At 42.6% G+C, this 18927-nt stretch overlaps 1 protein-coding gene across 1 annotated transcript in view; it reads right to left on the bottom strand.

Annotated features, from left to right (window-relative positions):
- The window catches only part of ptprga (protein tyrosine phosphatase receptor type Ga), a 426424-nt gene that overhangs the window by 16744 nt on the left and 390753 nt on the right, over nucleotides 1-18927 (bottom strand). The window contains exons 13-16 of the mRNA XM_061041506.1: nucleotides 17037-17190; nucleotides 11166-11257; nucleotides 5169-5260; nucleotides 161-257 (exon numbers count right to left, since the gene is read on the bottom strand). Coding sequence (XP_060897489.1) covers nucleotides 161-257; nucleotides 5169-5260; nucleotides 11166-11257; nucleotides 17037-17190 — 435 coding nt within the window. The remainder of the gene's footprint in view (nucleotides 1-160; nucleotides 258-5168; nucleotides 5261-11165; nucleotides 11258-17036; nucleotides 17191-18927) is intronic.

Below are 18927 nucleotides of genomic sequence, written 5' to 3'. Positions count from 1 at the left end.
AAAAAAAAAAAAACAACCAACAAGGAAAACGCTTCAGGTCATGATTTCCTCTCCGCTGCATCCGCTGAGTCAGACTAAGAACAAATCAGCCAGATGATTCATTCAGAGCGGTTTCTGAAAAACAGCATGAACAATGAAACGGTATAAAATGTTTACTCACAGGCCACTATGTTGATGTATCTGTTCTTGTGCTTGTTGTCGGGGTGGTTGGAGTGCTCTGATGTGATCTTCATGTCCGCGGTGCATCGCTGAACCTCCTGGAGAAGAAGAGATCTCCATGTCAGTCTGATTAGTCTGTTGTATGGTGATGTACCCTGAGCATGAGGCCTAATGTTTCTGGTGAACCATTCAGTAAACTTTAAACGTATGCAACACTTGTCTAAATTTAGAGAAACAACTGCTCTGGAATATACTTTTCTTGCTTCATCTTGCTTCTTTTATATTTTGGGTGCTTGGAGCTATTTTTGTCGCATTGTGCCTCAAGGATTTTGATTTAATGGTCGTGTGATTTTTGCTCTAGTGACACATTACCTTGCCATACTGCCTGCTGCATGCTCAAACCGTCTATACTGCACACTGCAGACATGTCAGTAACTGGAGTGACCACCATTTGCCTGACGCTGTGCAACACATCTCCTTCATGTACAGTTGATCCGCTTGTTGTTGTTGGTGGTCTTAAGAGGCAAAGGCCTTTTATGTGCGTAGAAAAAGTGTCTTACTGTCCCACATCCACCATGCACTGCTGTCATAACCCATAAAAAGTTGCTCTCCTAGTTCGACCTGCTCGGGCTGATATCCTTGCTTTCCTCTTTTCACTTATTTCCTCTTTTCAGAACAAGTGTTCTTGTCTTCACTTTTGCTTAAGAGACATCCCTTTCTTGGCACAATCCATATTTTCTTGACCTGAGGGCATGGTACAAAGAAAATACATTTGCACTACCAATTTTTAAAAAGACAACCTCGTCAATGGCCCCACATCTCAGAGGATACCATCGGAAACTTCTGCAGTAAAGCGAGCATCACAAGTGGAAAAATGGGTTAGACTTTCAACAACATTTCATATTGTATGAGCTTTGGATCTGCAACAATAATTCACTTGGTTAAGCTTACAATACAGTTGCAGTTTGTTTTGATTTATGAACCTGGTTTCACATATGAACAGAAACCTCAGTCAACTGGGTGAAAGTCTCATATTGGTTGGAACCATAGACTGTAAATATTAATGGACGAAGCCTGAGTGACATCACCCGTCTGTTCCTGCAGGGTGGTTTGGAGTCCCATCGGCGGCGGTCACCCTAACTTTCAGTCAACATAACGACGTTTTAAGCCTCTTGACGAACATCGCACCCGCCTGTCGATCTTGTTATCTACGCGCCTTATTGTGAATAACTCTTATCCTTCATAAAATATAAACGCACGAGTTATCAAATATTTCGACCCCCGTACAGTGTGTGTAGATCGAGACATGAGCTAATCAGACCTATTTTTTTTTTTGCACCAGGAAGTAAACATGTGAATTTCTGCTGTAAATCAGGTTTTTTTTATGGGTGTGTATGTGACTTCCTGTGCTTCTGCAGCCAGCCTCTAGTGGACACTCGACGAACTGCGGGATTTTGCACTTCCACATTGGCTTCATTTTTCAACACCGGAGGTTGCCGCTTGGTTTGAACCATCCATCACCCCATACTGCTAATCCTGGTGTATGTGCACTCTAATTACTCTACCTGACTTAAATGTGGACATTTTGAAGTACAGGGTCACTGTCCAAGCTGCCATTTTAACCGTTCTGGAGTTTGTTGTTGCTTGATACACACAGTAATTGGAAAGTGACTGTTACTGTTAAATGACTATTTTTACAGTATTGGATTTAATAAAGACTGAAAGTGAACCTTGGGGATCGATGTGTAAACTACCTTATGGCTGGCTGTTACACGGTGAGCAGTTCTGGGATTAGCAGCCTGTGTATTTATATATGTCAGTGTTTAATGTGGAGTCACTGCCAGGCAAACAGCTGTTGGCTGCTCGCTCAGCATGGCCAACAGGGAGGGCAGGCGCTGGATTTGGCTCTGACCCCTCTTGTCTCATTTCCTCTGGTGCTTCGCGGGGGCCACCACCTTTTTTTAGCGCCATTCAAGGCGGTTTCATCATACTAATTGGGATGGGGATTTATTTTTAAGCGTAGGAGGCTTCGTGGTGAGTAAGTGTGAACGGATCAGGTTGCAGGTATGATGGGAAGGGATGGGATCTAACTGCAGATGATGAAGTCACAGACAGGTGATGTGATCAGCAGATGGCAAATTTACACGCATATGTGCAAACAACCAAATGCAACACGTATTGACATTTACATGCAGATACATGTTCACAGATATTAATACCTTTTACTTTGCTATATTAGAGAGTAATGGATGTTAGGACTGTGCACTGAAAAACCCTCTTGATCCTGATAAAGTACGGCAAAAACACTGACTACATCAATGCCAACTATGTGGATGTGAGTGTTTCCACTGGGGCATCTCAAATACTGAACTGTGATCTGTGTTTGTGTGACAATTAGAGAGGACTGTATGACAGCAGTACAACAGCCAGTCTACAGTTTAAGCTTGGATTCAAAGCTCCTCCAATCAGAGACTTCGCTCTAGGATTGTAAGTAGTGAGGTTCACAGATAAACCATGTTGTTCTTAAAACCAGGTTGATATCATACAAACTTCCTTGTGTCCCCTTCAGGAACATAAACCATCGTTTCACACTCGGGTAGCTCGTGGTCAGTCTACCTTGGATGGTTTTGACTTCATGGCTAATGATCAAATCTGCAATGGAGTAAATGAACGGGATTTCTACATCTTGAATAACATTATTTATCTCAATAATCGATATTCTTAATTCTTTAACCAATGGTGTCTTCAGGCTCTTGTTTGGCAGCATCAATAGAAGCCAAAAGAAGCTTTGATGCTCAAAGTGTTTGATAACTCTAGGGAGGGACAGACTTTGTCTTGAGGGTAGAAGGTATATCCCTTATCTGATGTTTCCATGAAGGTTGAGAAGAATGTGGTCTAACTCGCCTTCTTAGAGTTTTTTTCTCCAGTAACATCTGTTAAGTTCTTCTAATGGAAACGGCTCTGCATTCTGTAAAAAGGCAGCAATCTCACACTGCCTGTATCCAACAGTTGAATTCACTTTGAATCATTAAAGAATCAGCCTCATGAAGAGCTGCTATAAATGAAACCTCTGACTTTTTTCTAACTTTTTTCTACTGGCTACAATCAAAGTGATGACAGCGTTCATTTTTACATTTAAATTCACTTTAATTTCTATTGCAGAGATCTACAAAAGAAGGTCAGATTGCTTTACAGCTAATCTACGCTTAAGTAATGATGATTGATGCTCATGGCCTCCCCGACTCTTTTCTGTCAGAGGAAGAGAAAGTGGGGCAGCAGGCAACTGTGACAACGTGGGAGGAGGATCATTTCATTTGACAAGGGGCTCCCTTTCCTGAAGCACTCTGTAGAATCCATTCAAACATTGGTAGTGTGTGTGAGGCGCTCTGTTTTCCAAATTAAGAATCTCATTCAGGGGGGCTTCAGCTCAGCCCGCTGGGTTTTCTCTTTCTAGGAAGAGTGGAATGAGGAAATAAAGCCGCAGGTAAAAAAAAAAAGTAAAAAAGTCACATAGATTCACAGCTTTGGCTGGCGTGGGTGAAGCGTAGGGCCATATTTTCCATCCCATTAAGATTTAATATACTGCTGGAAAACTGTTGTTCTAAATGGACTTCTGACTACTCAAAGCGTTTTTACACTGCAGGTCACACCTACACATTCACACACTGATGGTAGAGGAACTGGAGCAACGTGGGGTTAAGTGTCTTGCCCAAGGACACATCGGACATGTAGCTGCAGGAGCTGGGGATCGAACACCCTGACCTTCCAGTTGAGACACGACCGACTCTACCAAGGATGCGCATGCTTGCATTTTGTTTGCCTGATAATTAGCATGTGATTAGCTAGTTGGCAAAACAGCAGGTTATTTGCTCAACTTGGAAAACTTGTGCCTACAAGCATTTAGCTAGCATGGCATTTAGTGAGCTAGAAAGTTAGCTAGAATGCTACTTGACTTGGATTCGCCAATCAAGAGACAAGAACAAACTTATCTATGACAGATATTTGTAACCCAATTTAGAAAAGGGCAAATGCAGACCTTGATACATTGGTACACAGCCGCTCCATAGTGCCCCTCTAAGTAACCAGGTAATTAGAGCTTCCATATGGGCTCTTAATACAATGCTAGTTAAAGCTCTTTGAAAAAAACATTAATTGATGAATGAGTAGAAGAAGAAGAAGAAGAAAGAAGAGGAAATAAGAGAATTGCAGCCGACCTATAACCGCTCTAAATGTATATGAAATTGGCTCACAATGAGGACTTGGAGCTCCTTTTAAAAAGTCACTTAAAGGACAGTAAAGGACCTATTATCTCACCCTTCGAGATGTATTAAGAAGGGCGACAAAGTTGAAAAATCATCTTTAGAAGGGACCAAGTCATTGACGTTTTCGGATGTACTATTAATAAAATGCTTGCAGAACTTTAAAATGAACAATCAAATTACTTAATATGTACTTTTCACTTCACTTTATATACATAATAGAGCCAAGGTTCATGTGTGTTTGGTGTCTCAGCAGCTAGCTCAAAGAATAAGAGGAAAAGACGAGGTTAGCAGCTGACCTACAGTTGCTCCAAAAAATGGAAAATGAGGTCTTGGAGTACCTTATCCTTCGAGCAGAGAATGAGATAAACAGACATTTAAATGGGAAGTAATCTATCATAGTTATAGAAAATAATGTCATCAATACATCTGTGTTGTTTACCCCTTGTTGGTCACAGCAGGCAGCTGTTTCAGATTTAAAAAAACCCACTAGTACAGAAACTGCTCAGTGCTGCACACAGTTTGAAACCAACTGCTGAACATGGTGGAGCATCAGCAGATGAAGAGGAAAAAGTTTCCCTCAGTTGGAAGAGATTAGAGATCGAATATTAGAAAATCAGACGGACGAAAACGCTACCTAAAATGAAAGTTAATGTTCCCTTTCTGCAGGATGAATTGTGAACAACAGTTTGCTAACAGGTTGAATTTCTAAATCCTATGAGATTTCCAGTAGACCACCCAGCTGCTTACCTCAAAGTCTTCAGAGTATCCGTGGTGGTTATTCGAGTGGAGTTCGTAGACGCGTTTGATAAACTGCTTGACTGAAACGGCTTCCATGTCATCTGCAGAGGAGAGAGAAAGAAAGTACCAGGGTTAGAGACCAGATGTTAGAAAGATCAATAATGAGTTTCAGGAAACGTTAAGCAGCTGTTCCAACTTTGGCACACAAACCCTCCAAAAGGAAATGAGATTGCCTTCAAACTCTGCTGTAAATATTGAAATTTCTATTTTTTCTGAGTTGAGAGTTTTACATTTGACCTTTGAAAAATCATTGAAGAGAATGTCTCTTATCTTGGCCTAAACTGTTTCTGTTTCTCTTTCTCAAGACAACATGAGGCGCTATGAGAAAATGTCCACACTTCTTTAACAAGTGGACTAAATTCATCCAGTGATGAGCTCCATATCAACAAATGATGGGACTTTATGGCGCCAACTTCAGCTATCAAGGTCAATATTCAACTTTGAATTTTACCTGAAACTAACAATTAAGCTGGCTACACACTAGACCATTTTAAAATCTTAACCAAATTTAGAGATCTAGAGAGACCACAGACCAATCGATTTTAAACATTTTATTCCGATCGCACACACAAGGCGACTCAACCCGACCGTGAGTCCACACACCTGCAGTTTTTGGTAAGATCAAACAAACACGAGATGTCACACACAAACTCTGTCTGAAAAGGTGACTTCAGTAGAAAAAAAATAATAAAATGGACGATAGACGTCGTCAGCTAGTTGTTCTGTTTTGTTTTCTGTTTTGCAGCGGGAAAAAAAAAAAAAGACAAAAACAATACGGATGAAATCTTGACTGAGAAGACAGATTATATCCAGCTTTATACAATTTGCAGCGCAAGCTCTGATTGGCTGCTGGGGATATTCCATTGGAGGCAGTCTGACCAGGAACTGTAAATATCTAACATGTTTCATATGTACGGTTCCAGATCAGGAATCGTACTACAACTTGATTGGAAGCAGGAAAATAATCGTAGTGCCACCACACACTTGGGGATTCCTTGGCCAAATAATCGGCAAGCTGCAAATCGGACCTAGCCCCCCCCCCCCCCCCCGGAAAAAAAAAATAGTTGAACAAGGCAAATTGGGCCTAAAATCGTCCAGTGAATAAAGAAGGTCTACTGGCCCTTACTAAACCATAAAAAGATGACAGTGATGTTGAGCTGATTTATGCTGATGCAGATTTGTTTTACGTTTGAAGTTGTTTGAGTTTAATTCCCGTCGACACCGTGCAGAAGCTGACTGATAAGGAAAGGGTTAACGGCTAATGTTAACTTGCATCCTGGTTCTCAGCGGTGCTTTGAGTTAATCCATTCCTTACAATAGGCTCTGTCAGGAATAATGCAAGCTCAGCAAAGTCTTAGTTTCACAGCTTTCCCTCAGACAATTAAGCAAACAGAGAAAAAAACGGTTTAAGTGAAATGTTGTCGATGATGTGATGATTTTTTTTCTGCTCGTGGAGGCGTTCAGCCCTCAGCGCAGGAGAGGAGCGCCATGTTTCATCACAATGCAAACACTTGAAGACAAATAATTGTAAAGTTGTAACTGTTCTTGCAACTCCGGCAGCGTAAAGAGGTGAACTCTACCAAGATGAGACGAGCCTGTTTAGTGAAAAGGATGTAAAAAAAAACCAAAAAAAAAACATTACACAACAGCTCCATTTCTCCCAGAGCTCCCTTCAGTTTAGTCCTCATTAAATATTAACGAGGGCATTCACTGGCTCCCTCTCACTGTGTGTCTCACAAGATGCTCATTTAGGTATGTAAATGTGTCAGAATGATTTGTGTCAGTAAACGCAGCAGGGTGCTGAGCGTTAATAGAGGGGTCTGGAAAAGCCAATTAACCACATGCGAAAAATGCTCTTTGACATATTTTACAGCTGGTTGAGTATAATCACTTACACCACGGCATGTACTGTATGTGATGTACTTGTTTTTGTGCCAGAAAACATATATTATATACAGCAGAATAGCAAGTGTTTGGTAGAAAAACTCAACAGTGAATACAATCAGAAACCCTGTTGAATAAATCTCCCTACAGCTGCAGCGACGAGCAGCTGATTTTATGTTTGTTTTCAGTGCGTGCAGCTTCATTTTAAGAGCAGAACACAACGATTCAAAGGACTAAAGTGTAACACCGATGTGTATCAACAATGTTCAATAAATCTCACTATCAATAAAATCTTAATTCCCAGTTAAGCGTGTTTATGGTGCATTCGACAAACAATATATAAATATGATTTATAAGAAAGAGACATAACTCCAGGGTCTTCAAAAAGTATAGCCAATGGTGCTGAGTTCAGCAGAATGTAGTTTCCACTCATCAGCAATCTTTATGAATATTTGGTTTAGATAAAGGAGAAAGGATTTTCTATACAAAATAATTTCCAACTATCAGAAAAGCTTTTAGAAATTCTTTTTAGCAAAAAAAATGTTCAGCCAAACTTTAAAACTTGTGCATGGAGCCCTGCACAGTGTGGCTCAAACTGGTCAGTTTCAAGAAAATGGATTCTGCAGGGGCGGGAATAGCCTATTGGTAAGTGTGTGCGCCCCATGTACGGAGGCTATAGTCCTCCAAGTGGGCAGCCTATGTTCAAATCCGACCTGTGGCAACTTTCCGTCATCTTTCTCTAAATTAAGACATAAAAAGCCCCCTAAAATTAAACCTTTAAAAAAAGGGATGCTGACTCTATACTTTTTTATGTACCATGCATAATCTTCCCCTGTCACAGCCTACATTACCCACAATGCAACTGACAGTTTAGTTGTAGATCTTGTTGTGCTGATCGAGGCTAATACAGCTTCCAATGCTCTAACATTTTTCAAACTTGTACATTTTTGACCTAACATACCCTGGCCTAAGTGACATCATGAGGCCTTTTATCGGACATCACACAACCCTGATAACGTGAAAAACACTCTAATCGAGTTCCCCTTTGACCCCCCTCCCCTCCCCATTCCTTATTTACCAGTTCCAAATAGGAAGCATTCAATGAATGACAAAAAAATTTAACTTCACCTCCCATGTGACACACAAGTGCTTGTTGTTTGCCTCTCTCTCGGTGTGTGTGTGTGTGTGTGTGTGTGTGTGTGTGCGTGTGTGAGTCAGTGTTAATTGGAAGGTTTGGTGACGACTGCCCGCAGGTTTAAATCCAGCAGAAGGTCTTAAAGAGGATTATGGGATGTGTGAGGCTCTAGGTCTGAGCTCATTGAGAAAATTAACATAACAAACATATGGTCATACACCACGGCCCTGTCTGCGGCCGCGCTGGACTCTGAGGTCCACACAGGGCTGGCCGCCAAGTGAGCAGGGAGGCCTACTTCCTGTTATTAACCTACAAACGTCTGTAAAGCTACCTGAACCTTCCAGGAATGATCAAAAATATCCAGCAGTGATCAAAATATCACACCACAGCGATGTGTTGAATCAACGGCCAATCCACAGCAGAGCTCAGTGGGCTCTGTCCTCCTGCTGGACGTCGGACAGAGAGGCTCGATGTCAGAGCCTCTTTTCTGTCTGTGCTGGACTCTGACGTCCCCGGGCACGGTGGCCCTGAACCCTCTGAATGGAGGACTTTGGACTCAGCCAAGGGTTCATTGTTAAGAGGCTCCACAAGCTTTTAATTGATCTGACAGGTTTGGATCCAAATCCTGGATCTGCGGACTGAGCTGGAGAGGCTAAAGGGTTTTTTTTTGTGTTTTTTTTTTTTTTGTTATATGTGAGTGTGTCCTTTGTACCGGGTGAACTGGGCGTAACCGCTCTATATCCCTCATGCTTACACACAAAAAGACTCACACGGCACAGGCTGTCTTTTTGGCATTTACAGTCTGAGCTGTGCATCAACATCATCGATGACTCTCCTGTTCTCCAGTCTACTCTGCATGTTCTTAACCACTTATTTTTTGTGGTATATCTCCTAAATATCAGGCTGTTTTCATTCTTGTTTAATTTATGTACCAACAGAAAGTGTTGCAATGCAATGTTGCATTTAACCCTATAATTACAACCCAATGTGGAAGTAACTACAGCAACTTAAGACAAAGCTGCTCCGGCCATCGTGCATGAGGACAGTGATGTGAAGTACTACAAAGAGTTTGGGTTGGTGGTTGGTTGGAATGAAAGCACATTTGACTTTCATTTAATGTATATTATGTTATAAAGGTCATACCAAGCGGTGACCTCCAGTGTTCAAATATGAAACTGATGCGTGTCCACTTGAGGCTGGCTCCAATAGTGATGGACGTCCCATTAACACCCATGTTAAAATGTCATTTTTTTAAAGCAGAAATCAACAAGACTGTTTAATAAACGTGGTATCAATAGCTCATTCTTTTATCGATACATCCGTTTTGATAAAAGTAGAGTTAAGCATAAGTGTGTATAATCACAGGCGGGCTAAGTTGACTCACAGGAGAGCGTGTTGTAGCTGTTTGCCAGGAGGCTTTAAGGCTGCCTAATCTCCACCTCTTTGCCCTTTTCTTGGTAGACTGAAAGTTAGTTTTAGATATCCAATATGGCGGCTGTCATCGTTTGGTTTCAAAACTCTGCTTCAGAAACCACTGGGTGACGTCACAGAGACTATACGTCCATGTTTTATATAGTCTGTTGGTTACACGTGTGATTAACTCTTGGCTTGCATGTGTGCAAACTGCATTACATTACATACACACTGAATAGATTAACCCACACATTGACTTATTATTACTACCTTCATACTAACTAACTATGTAACATTCATAGACTTACACATGGCTGCAGTGTCAGTGATGTCACCCATTGGTTTCTGAAGAGGCGTTTTGAAGCCCAACGGTGGCAGTCACCATGCTGGAAATGCTGCCTCTACCAAGAATTTGAACAATCTAACATTCAAGCTGGAGGAGTTGAGGCGAGCTTTAAGTCTCCAGGCTAAAAGTTGTCAGTAAACTCCGTACTCAGTGAATTCTTAACCTGAAAATCAGCAAATTATTTATTTGTTTTCTGTTGTAAAAATTAGCATTTTGATGTGCAACCTAATAGGCATTTCTTGTATTTGGAGCTTTTCGCTTAATTTTATTTTTCAAACTTAGAGGTTGCAGCTTGGTTCAGTCCCAGTTTGGATTACTGCACCACAGTGAGACTCATAGGTCATTGGGATGATAAGACCAGTAGCGTCTTCCCTCACGACTTTGTGACCTTTAACTTCTGTTTCAAGAATAGCCCTGACCTATGACCCCCACTGAGTGGACACACACTTTACTAACACCGCGCGGGGAGACGTACACAAATCTGTGAACTCATACTAATGAGTATGTAGTTAGCTGACGGCTCGATGCTTCAGGGTTAGTTAACAGTAAATGTGAGGGGGTGAAACATTATGCACTCAGCAACAAACAGAAAAACAAACAAACAAAAAAATACAAATCTTTGAAATTCCTGAGGCCCCGTGTCCACCTCGTGTTTTTAGTTTCTGAATGCCAGCGTCTTTTTTTCAGTTGTTTTCAATGAGTAGAGGGCGTTCGCAGCAGAAAGCGACCGCCTGGAGAAAAAGTGCAGCGTCCTTTTTCCAAGCGCTCTGCCTTTTTTTTTTTTTGAGCGCTCAAGTTGAAAACTTTTCAGAAAGGCGCTGTTGATGTCACCAGCACCCGTAGTTTTGCCGCCTACAGATCATGTCTTTTACCCACATCCTCTTTGCTCAGTGTCTAATCGGAAATACAATATCCAAAATAAAAGAACATACAGATTCATCAACAATCAACAGACTGTTGCCATAGAGACAGGATGGACGTGCAGCACTTCCTCTCAGCGCACAAAACGCTTCATGCAAGCTCCCAAGAGCACAGCCAGCGCTTTTCTGCCCGAAAAAAACCACACCAGGTGGACACAAGGCCTTACCCAGACGAGGTTTGTCATCACATCCGACCAGCGGTTTAGCATTGGGTTTAAAATATGCAAAGAGCTGTGGTTGGTTGTTACCTGGGATGGGGATGACGGGGAGCGTCTCATTGGGTACCACCCGGGGTGAATTGCTGTCCTCCACATAGAAGTGGGCTGTCTGGAAACAGCGTCTGCAAAGAAAAGAGCGAGATTCATCCTTAATGTTGGACGTCAGAACAACAAAGATTCATCCCGAGAAAGAGATATCGAGCGTCTGTGTGTGTGTGTGTGTGTGTGTGTGTGTGTGTGTGTGTGTGTGTGTGTGTGTGTGTGTGGAGATAGAGAGAGAGAGAGAGAGAGAGAGAGAGAGAGAGAGAGAGAGAGAGAGACAATACAGATTTCATCATGTCAGTCAGTGACAGTCCTCCTCCCCCCCCCCCCCCCCCCCCCCCACACACACACACACACACACACACACACACACACACACACACACACACACACATACACACACACACACACACACACACACACCCAGCTCAAACACACATAAGTCTTTAAAGCTTGTCTGAGTTGAGACTTCTCCCTCACAACTTCAGTTTCACGCAGCTGCTTTAAGAGCAAAGTGACTCGTCTGATTTCAAAGTGTTATGATCTGCAGCTGACTGACACACACACACACACACACACACACACACACACACACACACACACACACACACACACACACACACACACACGCAGGTGTGTTTGAAGTCACATACATGTCGGAGCTGTCGTACAGGGAAGCCTTCAGGAGGAGACATTTCAATAGATACTTCTGTCATGTTTTTACTCTGTGGGCTGCGACGATTCAAAAAAAAAATGAGACGTTTTACATCAGACCACTTTGAAGTGGAAATCTGCATCAGCCGTTTTGAGACAAGTCGGAGGTAAAATACAACGGAGAAGAAACACACACGAGAGGCTTCACACGACATAAAGAACGGAGAGAGGAAGACTCACTTCTTTAATGTCTTAAAAGAGTTTCAGGCTTCTTTGAATCAAATCAACAAAGAAATTCTTCTTCTTCAAAAAAAGAACGTCCTCAACCATCCCCACCGTATACACCTCTGCTTGAGACCGAAACGGACGAGGAGGATGTCTTTGGATTCACAGAGGTAAACAAAAAGTGTGTGTGCCTTCTCCTGAATGCATCACTGGTCTTCAAAATGAAGATATTATTATTCTTTTGAGATTTATTTTTGGGGCTTTTATTGAAGAGAAAGGAAATAGGGGAGAGAGAGAGAGAGAGAGAGAGAGAGAGAGAGAGAGTAGCCACATGTCGGATTCAAACCCATGCCGCCCAATTTAGGGGACTCCTGCCTCTACACATGGAGAGCGCTAAAACTAACCACTCGGCCCACCGGTGCCTCCGAGATATTCTTTTTAAAGCCTTACAGCACACGTGATGACATAATGATGTAAAATTAACTTTTGGAAGTTGGTAACAAAAACTTTGAGTTTGTAAATTAAATATGAAGACTTGCTGAGTGAGGTTCTAATGATGAGCGGATATTTAAATGAATTTAAAGCTTTAGAGTAGAGCGTAACTACAGGGCTGTTAAACCTCAAATCAACATAAAAAAAGATAAATAAAAAAAGTACAGATTTAGATATTTCAGAAGCTGTGAGGGAGGAAGTTTAGAAGAGTCTGACCCTTAAACTAAAATAAATAGTTAATAATCAATCGCTCTATTATTCACCAAACATACAGAAAAATAACTTCATGTAAATGTAACACCTGTTGATGAAGGTGTAGCCCGTCTGTTTCTTTATTTGAAATAAAAACCGTCTTGATGTTTGAATGGAGAATTGAGTAACTCCTCGTGTTACATTCATCTACTAAATCAAACTAAAAGTACGTACTGACAGAGTATTATCTACACACTGCAGCGTCCTTATTTACTCCGACTTCCAGGGAGAGCAGTTACTCAACACCCAATGCCCCTGTGTGTGTGTGTGTGTGTGTGTGTGTGTGTGTGTGTGTGTGTGTGTGTGTGTGTGTGTGTGTGTGACCCTGCCTACCTGTACTTGATACAGAGCAGAGAGCAGAGAGCATTCATCCTGGTGAACATGCAGAGAGGAGGGAGCAGACGAGCTGCCGCATGCTGCTGCTGACGTGAACTGAGAGCAAGTGCACGAGAGCGAGGGACAGGAGGAGGGAGGGAGGGGACAGAGGGAGGGAGGGAGGGAGGAGGGGACAGGAGGAGGGAGGGAGGGGACAGAGGGAGGGAGGGAGGAGGGGACAGAGGGAGGGAGGGAGGGAAGGAGGGATTTCCTAACAAGGCGTGAAGGTGGGTGTTCCCTCTCTGTGACTCAAACACACTTACATGCAAACACAGGTCAATCCCACAGACTGTAAAAAAGCCACTTCCTGGTGTCGGACAGCTGGTGTGGTGATGCTTTCAAGTCGCGTGGGACAAAGATGATGAAATATGTTTTGATTGAAAGAAGTTATCTCCAAACAGAAAGTTACTCACAGTTTGGTTACATTTAATATAAAAGTCTCTTCATGAGTCTAAATAGATATTCCTTATTTTTTTTATAGATTCAACTTATGGTTAGGTGTAAATAAAATGTAAATCAAAACAACAGGAGATGTAAATAATATATTTATCTTTACATTTATGTCAGTATTTATTTTTCCTCTTGTCATAATAACTTTGAGAGCTCGAGCGATATGGGATTTTTGGGGCAGATTCTGATATCGAAACATACAGGGCAGTAAAGAAATTCATGAAGGGATCTAGAAATGTATAAAGGGGAAAAAATTACAAATTTGACAAAAAATTCTATTGTGTTTTAGAACGTGTCACCAAACTGAAATAATGTGTTACAGTTTAGGGTTCACGTACTGATCTCTTTCCAACAGAGCGTAAACGCAGCACAGCTAAAGTCATGAGCAACGAGGGGCGGCGCCAACTTCTTCTGCAGGGCCAATGGGAGCGCAGGGTGGGCGGAGTCTGTGAGGCGCGTAGCTGTGAGGCCTGAGAGCGTCGCTCCACAATAGGATTAAATGACCCAACACACCCCCAGCACCTGCTGCCTGCAGTGAGTGTGTGTGTGTGTGTGTGTGTGTGTGTGTGTGTGTGTGTGTGTGTGTGTGTGTGTGTGTGTGTAAGCATGAGGGAGGGTAGATCATTTCTCAACACTAACCCACTCAACAGTGCGCTCCAGTGTTCTCATTAATGTGGATCTTGTGTAGCAATAAACGTATTAACAACCTTTTAGACACCCTGAACTTTGTGTGTGTTTTCTCTGGGTGTCTTCACATGACAACACTGACGAGTTAAAAACAACGACCTCAGTCTGCAAAGAGAATTTAGCGAGTCTAGGCTGATTATATACTGACCATCAGTCATCTTTTTAGACATGAAACGGCAGAACTTTCAACGTGGTGGTATGACCCGCTGATGTGGATTTTTAAACCTTTTGAGCTTAAATATATTCAATGTTTAATTTTATAAAAACAGAGGGCGGTTGGGGCGCTGGTGGCTCAGTGGTTAGTGTGCGCGCCCCATCTATGGTCCTCCAAGCGGGCGGCCCATGGGTTTCTTAAGTGTGTGTGTGTGTGTGTGTGTGTGTGTGTGTGTTTGAACCATCTGGTCAGTCATGCTGCTCTCAGTGATATACGGCCTCAGGAGGGTAAATAAACACTCCTCACAGCCACAAGTCGGGTGGACCCCCTGTGTAATGTTGTCTTTAGGGTGTAAAACTGTTTGAAACAATGTTTAAATGAGCAGAGTTTAATATTTCTAGCTCCGCTAAAGGTTTACATTTCAGGCACTTAATGTACTTTTAATTTGGGCTTTATTTGTTTAGGGTGTCCACAGCAAATCTCTGCTGACCTCGTCCACATGTGGAGGGGCAGAGCCGGGGCACTGCCTCTGTTTTCTTATCTTGCTCACCCTCACTCAATTGCAACATGCTTTTCGGATGTCAGATAATTACATCTCAGCGAACACTTTAACATAGCACTCTTCTAAAGGATCAATCAGTGAGATGTGTAGAGAGTGAAATGATAAAGTGACCTTACTATCTGATCAGACATTAAGGAAACATGTTGAAGTGCTGGCTTCTCTGACAACAATGCAGCAGCCAGTATGTCCTCCTTCTAACTTTAGATTCTGCTCCTGAATGCTCTGGATTTGTTTGGACCAGAGAAGGTGGACGGTTTTAAGACACGCCCCCACACGGCCGTTTTGGACGCCCCTTGGTTTGCCAGATATGAGAGCAGTTATCAGGTCAACAGGTGTTGCAGCGATGGAAGCGGGCAAGAGAAGTGGTTCAGATAGAAGTGATTGTACCCGACCTAAAAAGCCTCTGCATGTTTCTAATAAGCTCCACGAGCAGAAATGTGCTCAAACTAGGATCAATATTGGAGATGCTTTTTGAAAAATGGAGAGAGGTTAGAACACAGAAAGGTTTACAGACCCATGCAGAGCTGGATAAACACTGAAGCTTCAGTGTCCACCACATGGTGACCTGTGTGAGCATCCACTCTAGAGAGGAGGGGGGGGGGGGGGGGGGGGGGGGAGACAGCTCTCTGCAAAGTTTAGAATTTCAACTGCAGTACCCATTTTAAACACTAGGTGTCAGACTTACATACTGCTCCTTTAATGTTTGACAGTTTTCTCTTTCACACAGTCGAGGTCACTTACTCAGTCTGAAAGAAAAATCTATTTGCACTATCAAGGATCTTTTTACAGTTTTTGGTGAAGTATTAAGTCCTGCATGTCGACCTCCTCACTAGTTTCATTTCCAGAGATGTTTAATCAATTAAAAGCCGGATTAATATCTTGTAGATGTTCGTATGTTTATGGACTTGGTTTATTAAGATAAGTTAAGAGTGTGAACTGAATACCTAAACAGCTTATTAACACAGTTCACTATTATCCTAAATTAAATGTGTTTTCTCCACACAATGAGCCTCCCTGGAGTTGTTCAGGTAATCCTCTTTGTCTTTATCATCTCTTCATTCGGCTTTAATTAACACAATGAGAGATTTTCAAATCCCTCGACGGCCTCACTCAGAGGACGAGCTCACACCAAATGACTCCCCGTGACTCTCAGTGAGTTTGTGAATGTGACTATACAGAAGCTGGAGATGTGACCTGATAAGTACGTTTAACAAGAGAGGATGTCATCATGTCTCTAAACCCCGTGTTAAACCCCTAACCATAAACACTTGTATGTCTAAACCGGTTTTCACATTACTCAGTCCTGAGCCCTGAAAGACCGGTCTTAAGACCATTTTTAGAAGGTCTCGGTCTCGTCACAGAATCGAAAAGCATTTTGACTCGGTCTTGTCTCGGTCTCAAACTGGGAAGATCCGGATTTTAAATCAAGATCGGTCACCAGGATATGATTCCTCGTCATTACTTTGATTCGGAGGAAAACACATATTTCCTAAAAGAACAAATAACTTCAATGAATTCATCATTTGATTTTAAACCCCCAGGTTACAGCCGCAGCCTTCTCCCAGGTTTTAAGGTCTAAGTGCGTGACACGCCCCCTTGACACAAGATGATGATTTTTCAGAGATATTTATGGATGTTGGTCTTGACTCGGACTCAAACCCTAAATGTCTAGGTCTCGGAGCACTCCGGTCTCGGGTATGTCTTGGTCTCGGTTGACTACAACACTGCCTGAAATCCTCCTGATCTGGTTCTTCACACATGCACCTCAAAGTGGGAGACTATCCCCGTCGGACAGGAGGGGGGGTCTCCTGAGGCAAGACACGACATGAAGGTGTGGAAGTGGAGTTTGTCTAATACTGCTCGGCCAGTTTGTTTCCCCTCTCAGTATCTCTAACCAAACTTCATGACGTGTTTTCTACATCTTTAACTCCTCTTATGTGCAGCTTCTCCGTCGACCTTCAAACCAAACTCAAAACGCACAAGTTGACAGAAGCGTTGTTGCACCCACCTCCAGTAGACGAGCACGACCAGCAGCAGAACGAGGCAGAGGAAAGTGAGAGCTGACACCACACCCAGAGGTACCAACCACTCCACACGGCCCAGACCCGCACCGGACCCCGTCCTCACCTGGTGGGTCAGGTTGGTCACGGCACTGGGACGATCTGGAAGAAGAAAAAAAACAACAACAACAAATCAATAAGGGAGAGAAAGAAATACTCTAGGCGGAGGCTGAGAAGAAGTTGGAAGAGATGGATGGTATTCTGGAGAGAGTGGACACAAATCAAGAAGGAATTTGATGAATGCTGAAATACTGGGTGAGCGAGAGGTAACAGGATCGAACAAAATCTGTTGTTCAGGGGTTGAAAATGTAGCCCTCATTTTTGATTGGATGAACACATGAAAGCCTCGACAACATATCTCTTGTTGCAGAATCAATTATACTGAGCATCAAAGTTATTCTCTCAGGGTGCTCCGTCTTCCTCCCGCAGTCCAAAGACATGCTCGTTAGGTTCATTGGTGACTCTAAAATTTACAATATAGGTGTGGCTGGATGAATGTCTCTATACAGTATGTCAGCCCTGTGATTGGCCGGTGAACAGTCCAACCACAGGGCCTCTCACCAAATGACAGCTGGGATCGACTCCAGCCCCCCCGCGACCCCAAACAGGAAAATCGGTGTAGAAAATGGATGGATGGATGGATGGATGGATGCAAGTAAGTAAAGCTGCAGACATAATTTCCTCTTCTTAGGAATGTTCACTAAATGTTGGACTCAAGTGAAACAAACACAAGTTGACTTCCCAGCAGCCTTTGCAAAAATAGATAGCTGTTGATTCCTTTATAAAGGAGGTAATTTCACGTCTACACCATGAACCGATGTGGGGTTGGGTTAGTCTCAAAAGATGTGCTGAGTGTGAGATCAGCCATGTGTGATGGAGCCTCAACTAGCTTGACAAGATTTGGTCCTCAAACCATAAAAAAAAGACGGCAAAGGGCAGCCGAGCACATTACTACATACTTGTAGGGTATATTTAAATGTCACGGTCATGCACCATCCTCTTAAAGAAACAGTGTAACTTTTGACATTAGCGCTGCAGAAAGGTTAGCGACGAGGCTAACAGGTTCAACTGCTGGACTCAAATGCACACATCATGTAACATCAGATCACCTTTTGTCTCTATCACTGTGAGGGGTTTGAGGGATCAGGGGCCGTACTCATGGAGAGCTGCTCCCAGTGATGAAACTCTAAGAAAGATCCTCAAATTATGAAGTTATTAACAAAGCATGCTGGCCAATGAGAGACCTCCTGAGGTTAGAAACTGTTGAGAGGATTTTTAAGAAGTTTAAGAGTCTCTCAAGATGAGGAGAAATTTGACACAACAGCTCAATATATCGCCCAGAAATTAAAGTGATCACAACATTATGATACGAGGCACCGGGAAAAACACAACGGTTCTGTTACGACTGTCACTCAGCAGGGTGATGACACAAACGATTACAGCGCTGTCACAGCCTCTTCTTCATATCAATAAGACTGAGTACTAAAATGATGAAATTAACTAGCAGCAAGCTAAGAGGCTGCTGGACAAGTGGACATGTGTTTTAAGATATGTTGTAGTCTTTCATTTGAAAGTATAGCTCGTAATTTATTCAACAGAGATGTTTCATTACATAATGTCGTGTTCATATTTACATAATGTCTGACTAGATTCTCTGATTAGGACGATTTATTTCACTGTCTCTCTGCACTAACAGCGTGTCCTAACAGGACGGGACACGAGCGGGCAGCGTCGACAAAATCAGCTTGAGTCTTTTGTTTCCTGTTGAAGTCAATGTCTCGATGAAGTCGAGCGCTAAATGTGCAAAATAAATGAACGAGGAAGGAGGAAGGAGGGGGC

The sequence above is a fragment of the Labrus mixtus genome, chromosome 7 (genome assembly GCF_963584025.1).
Source record: "Labrus mixtus chromosome 7, fLabMix1.1, whole genome shotgun sequence".
Lineage (NCBI taxonomy): Eukaryota > Metazoa > Chordata > Actinopteri > Labriformes > Labridae > Labrus > Labrus mixtus.
This window is presented reverse-complemented; position numbering and strand designations above follow the sequence as displayed.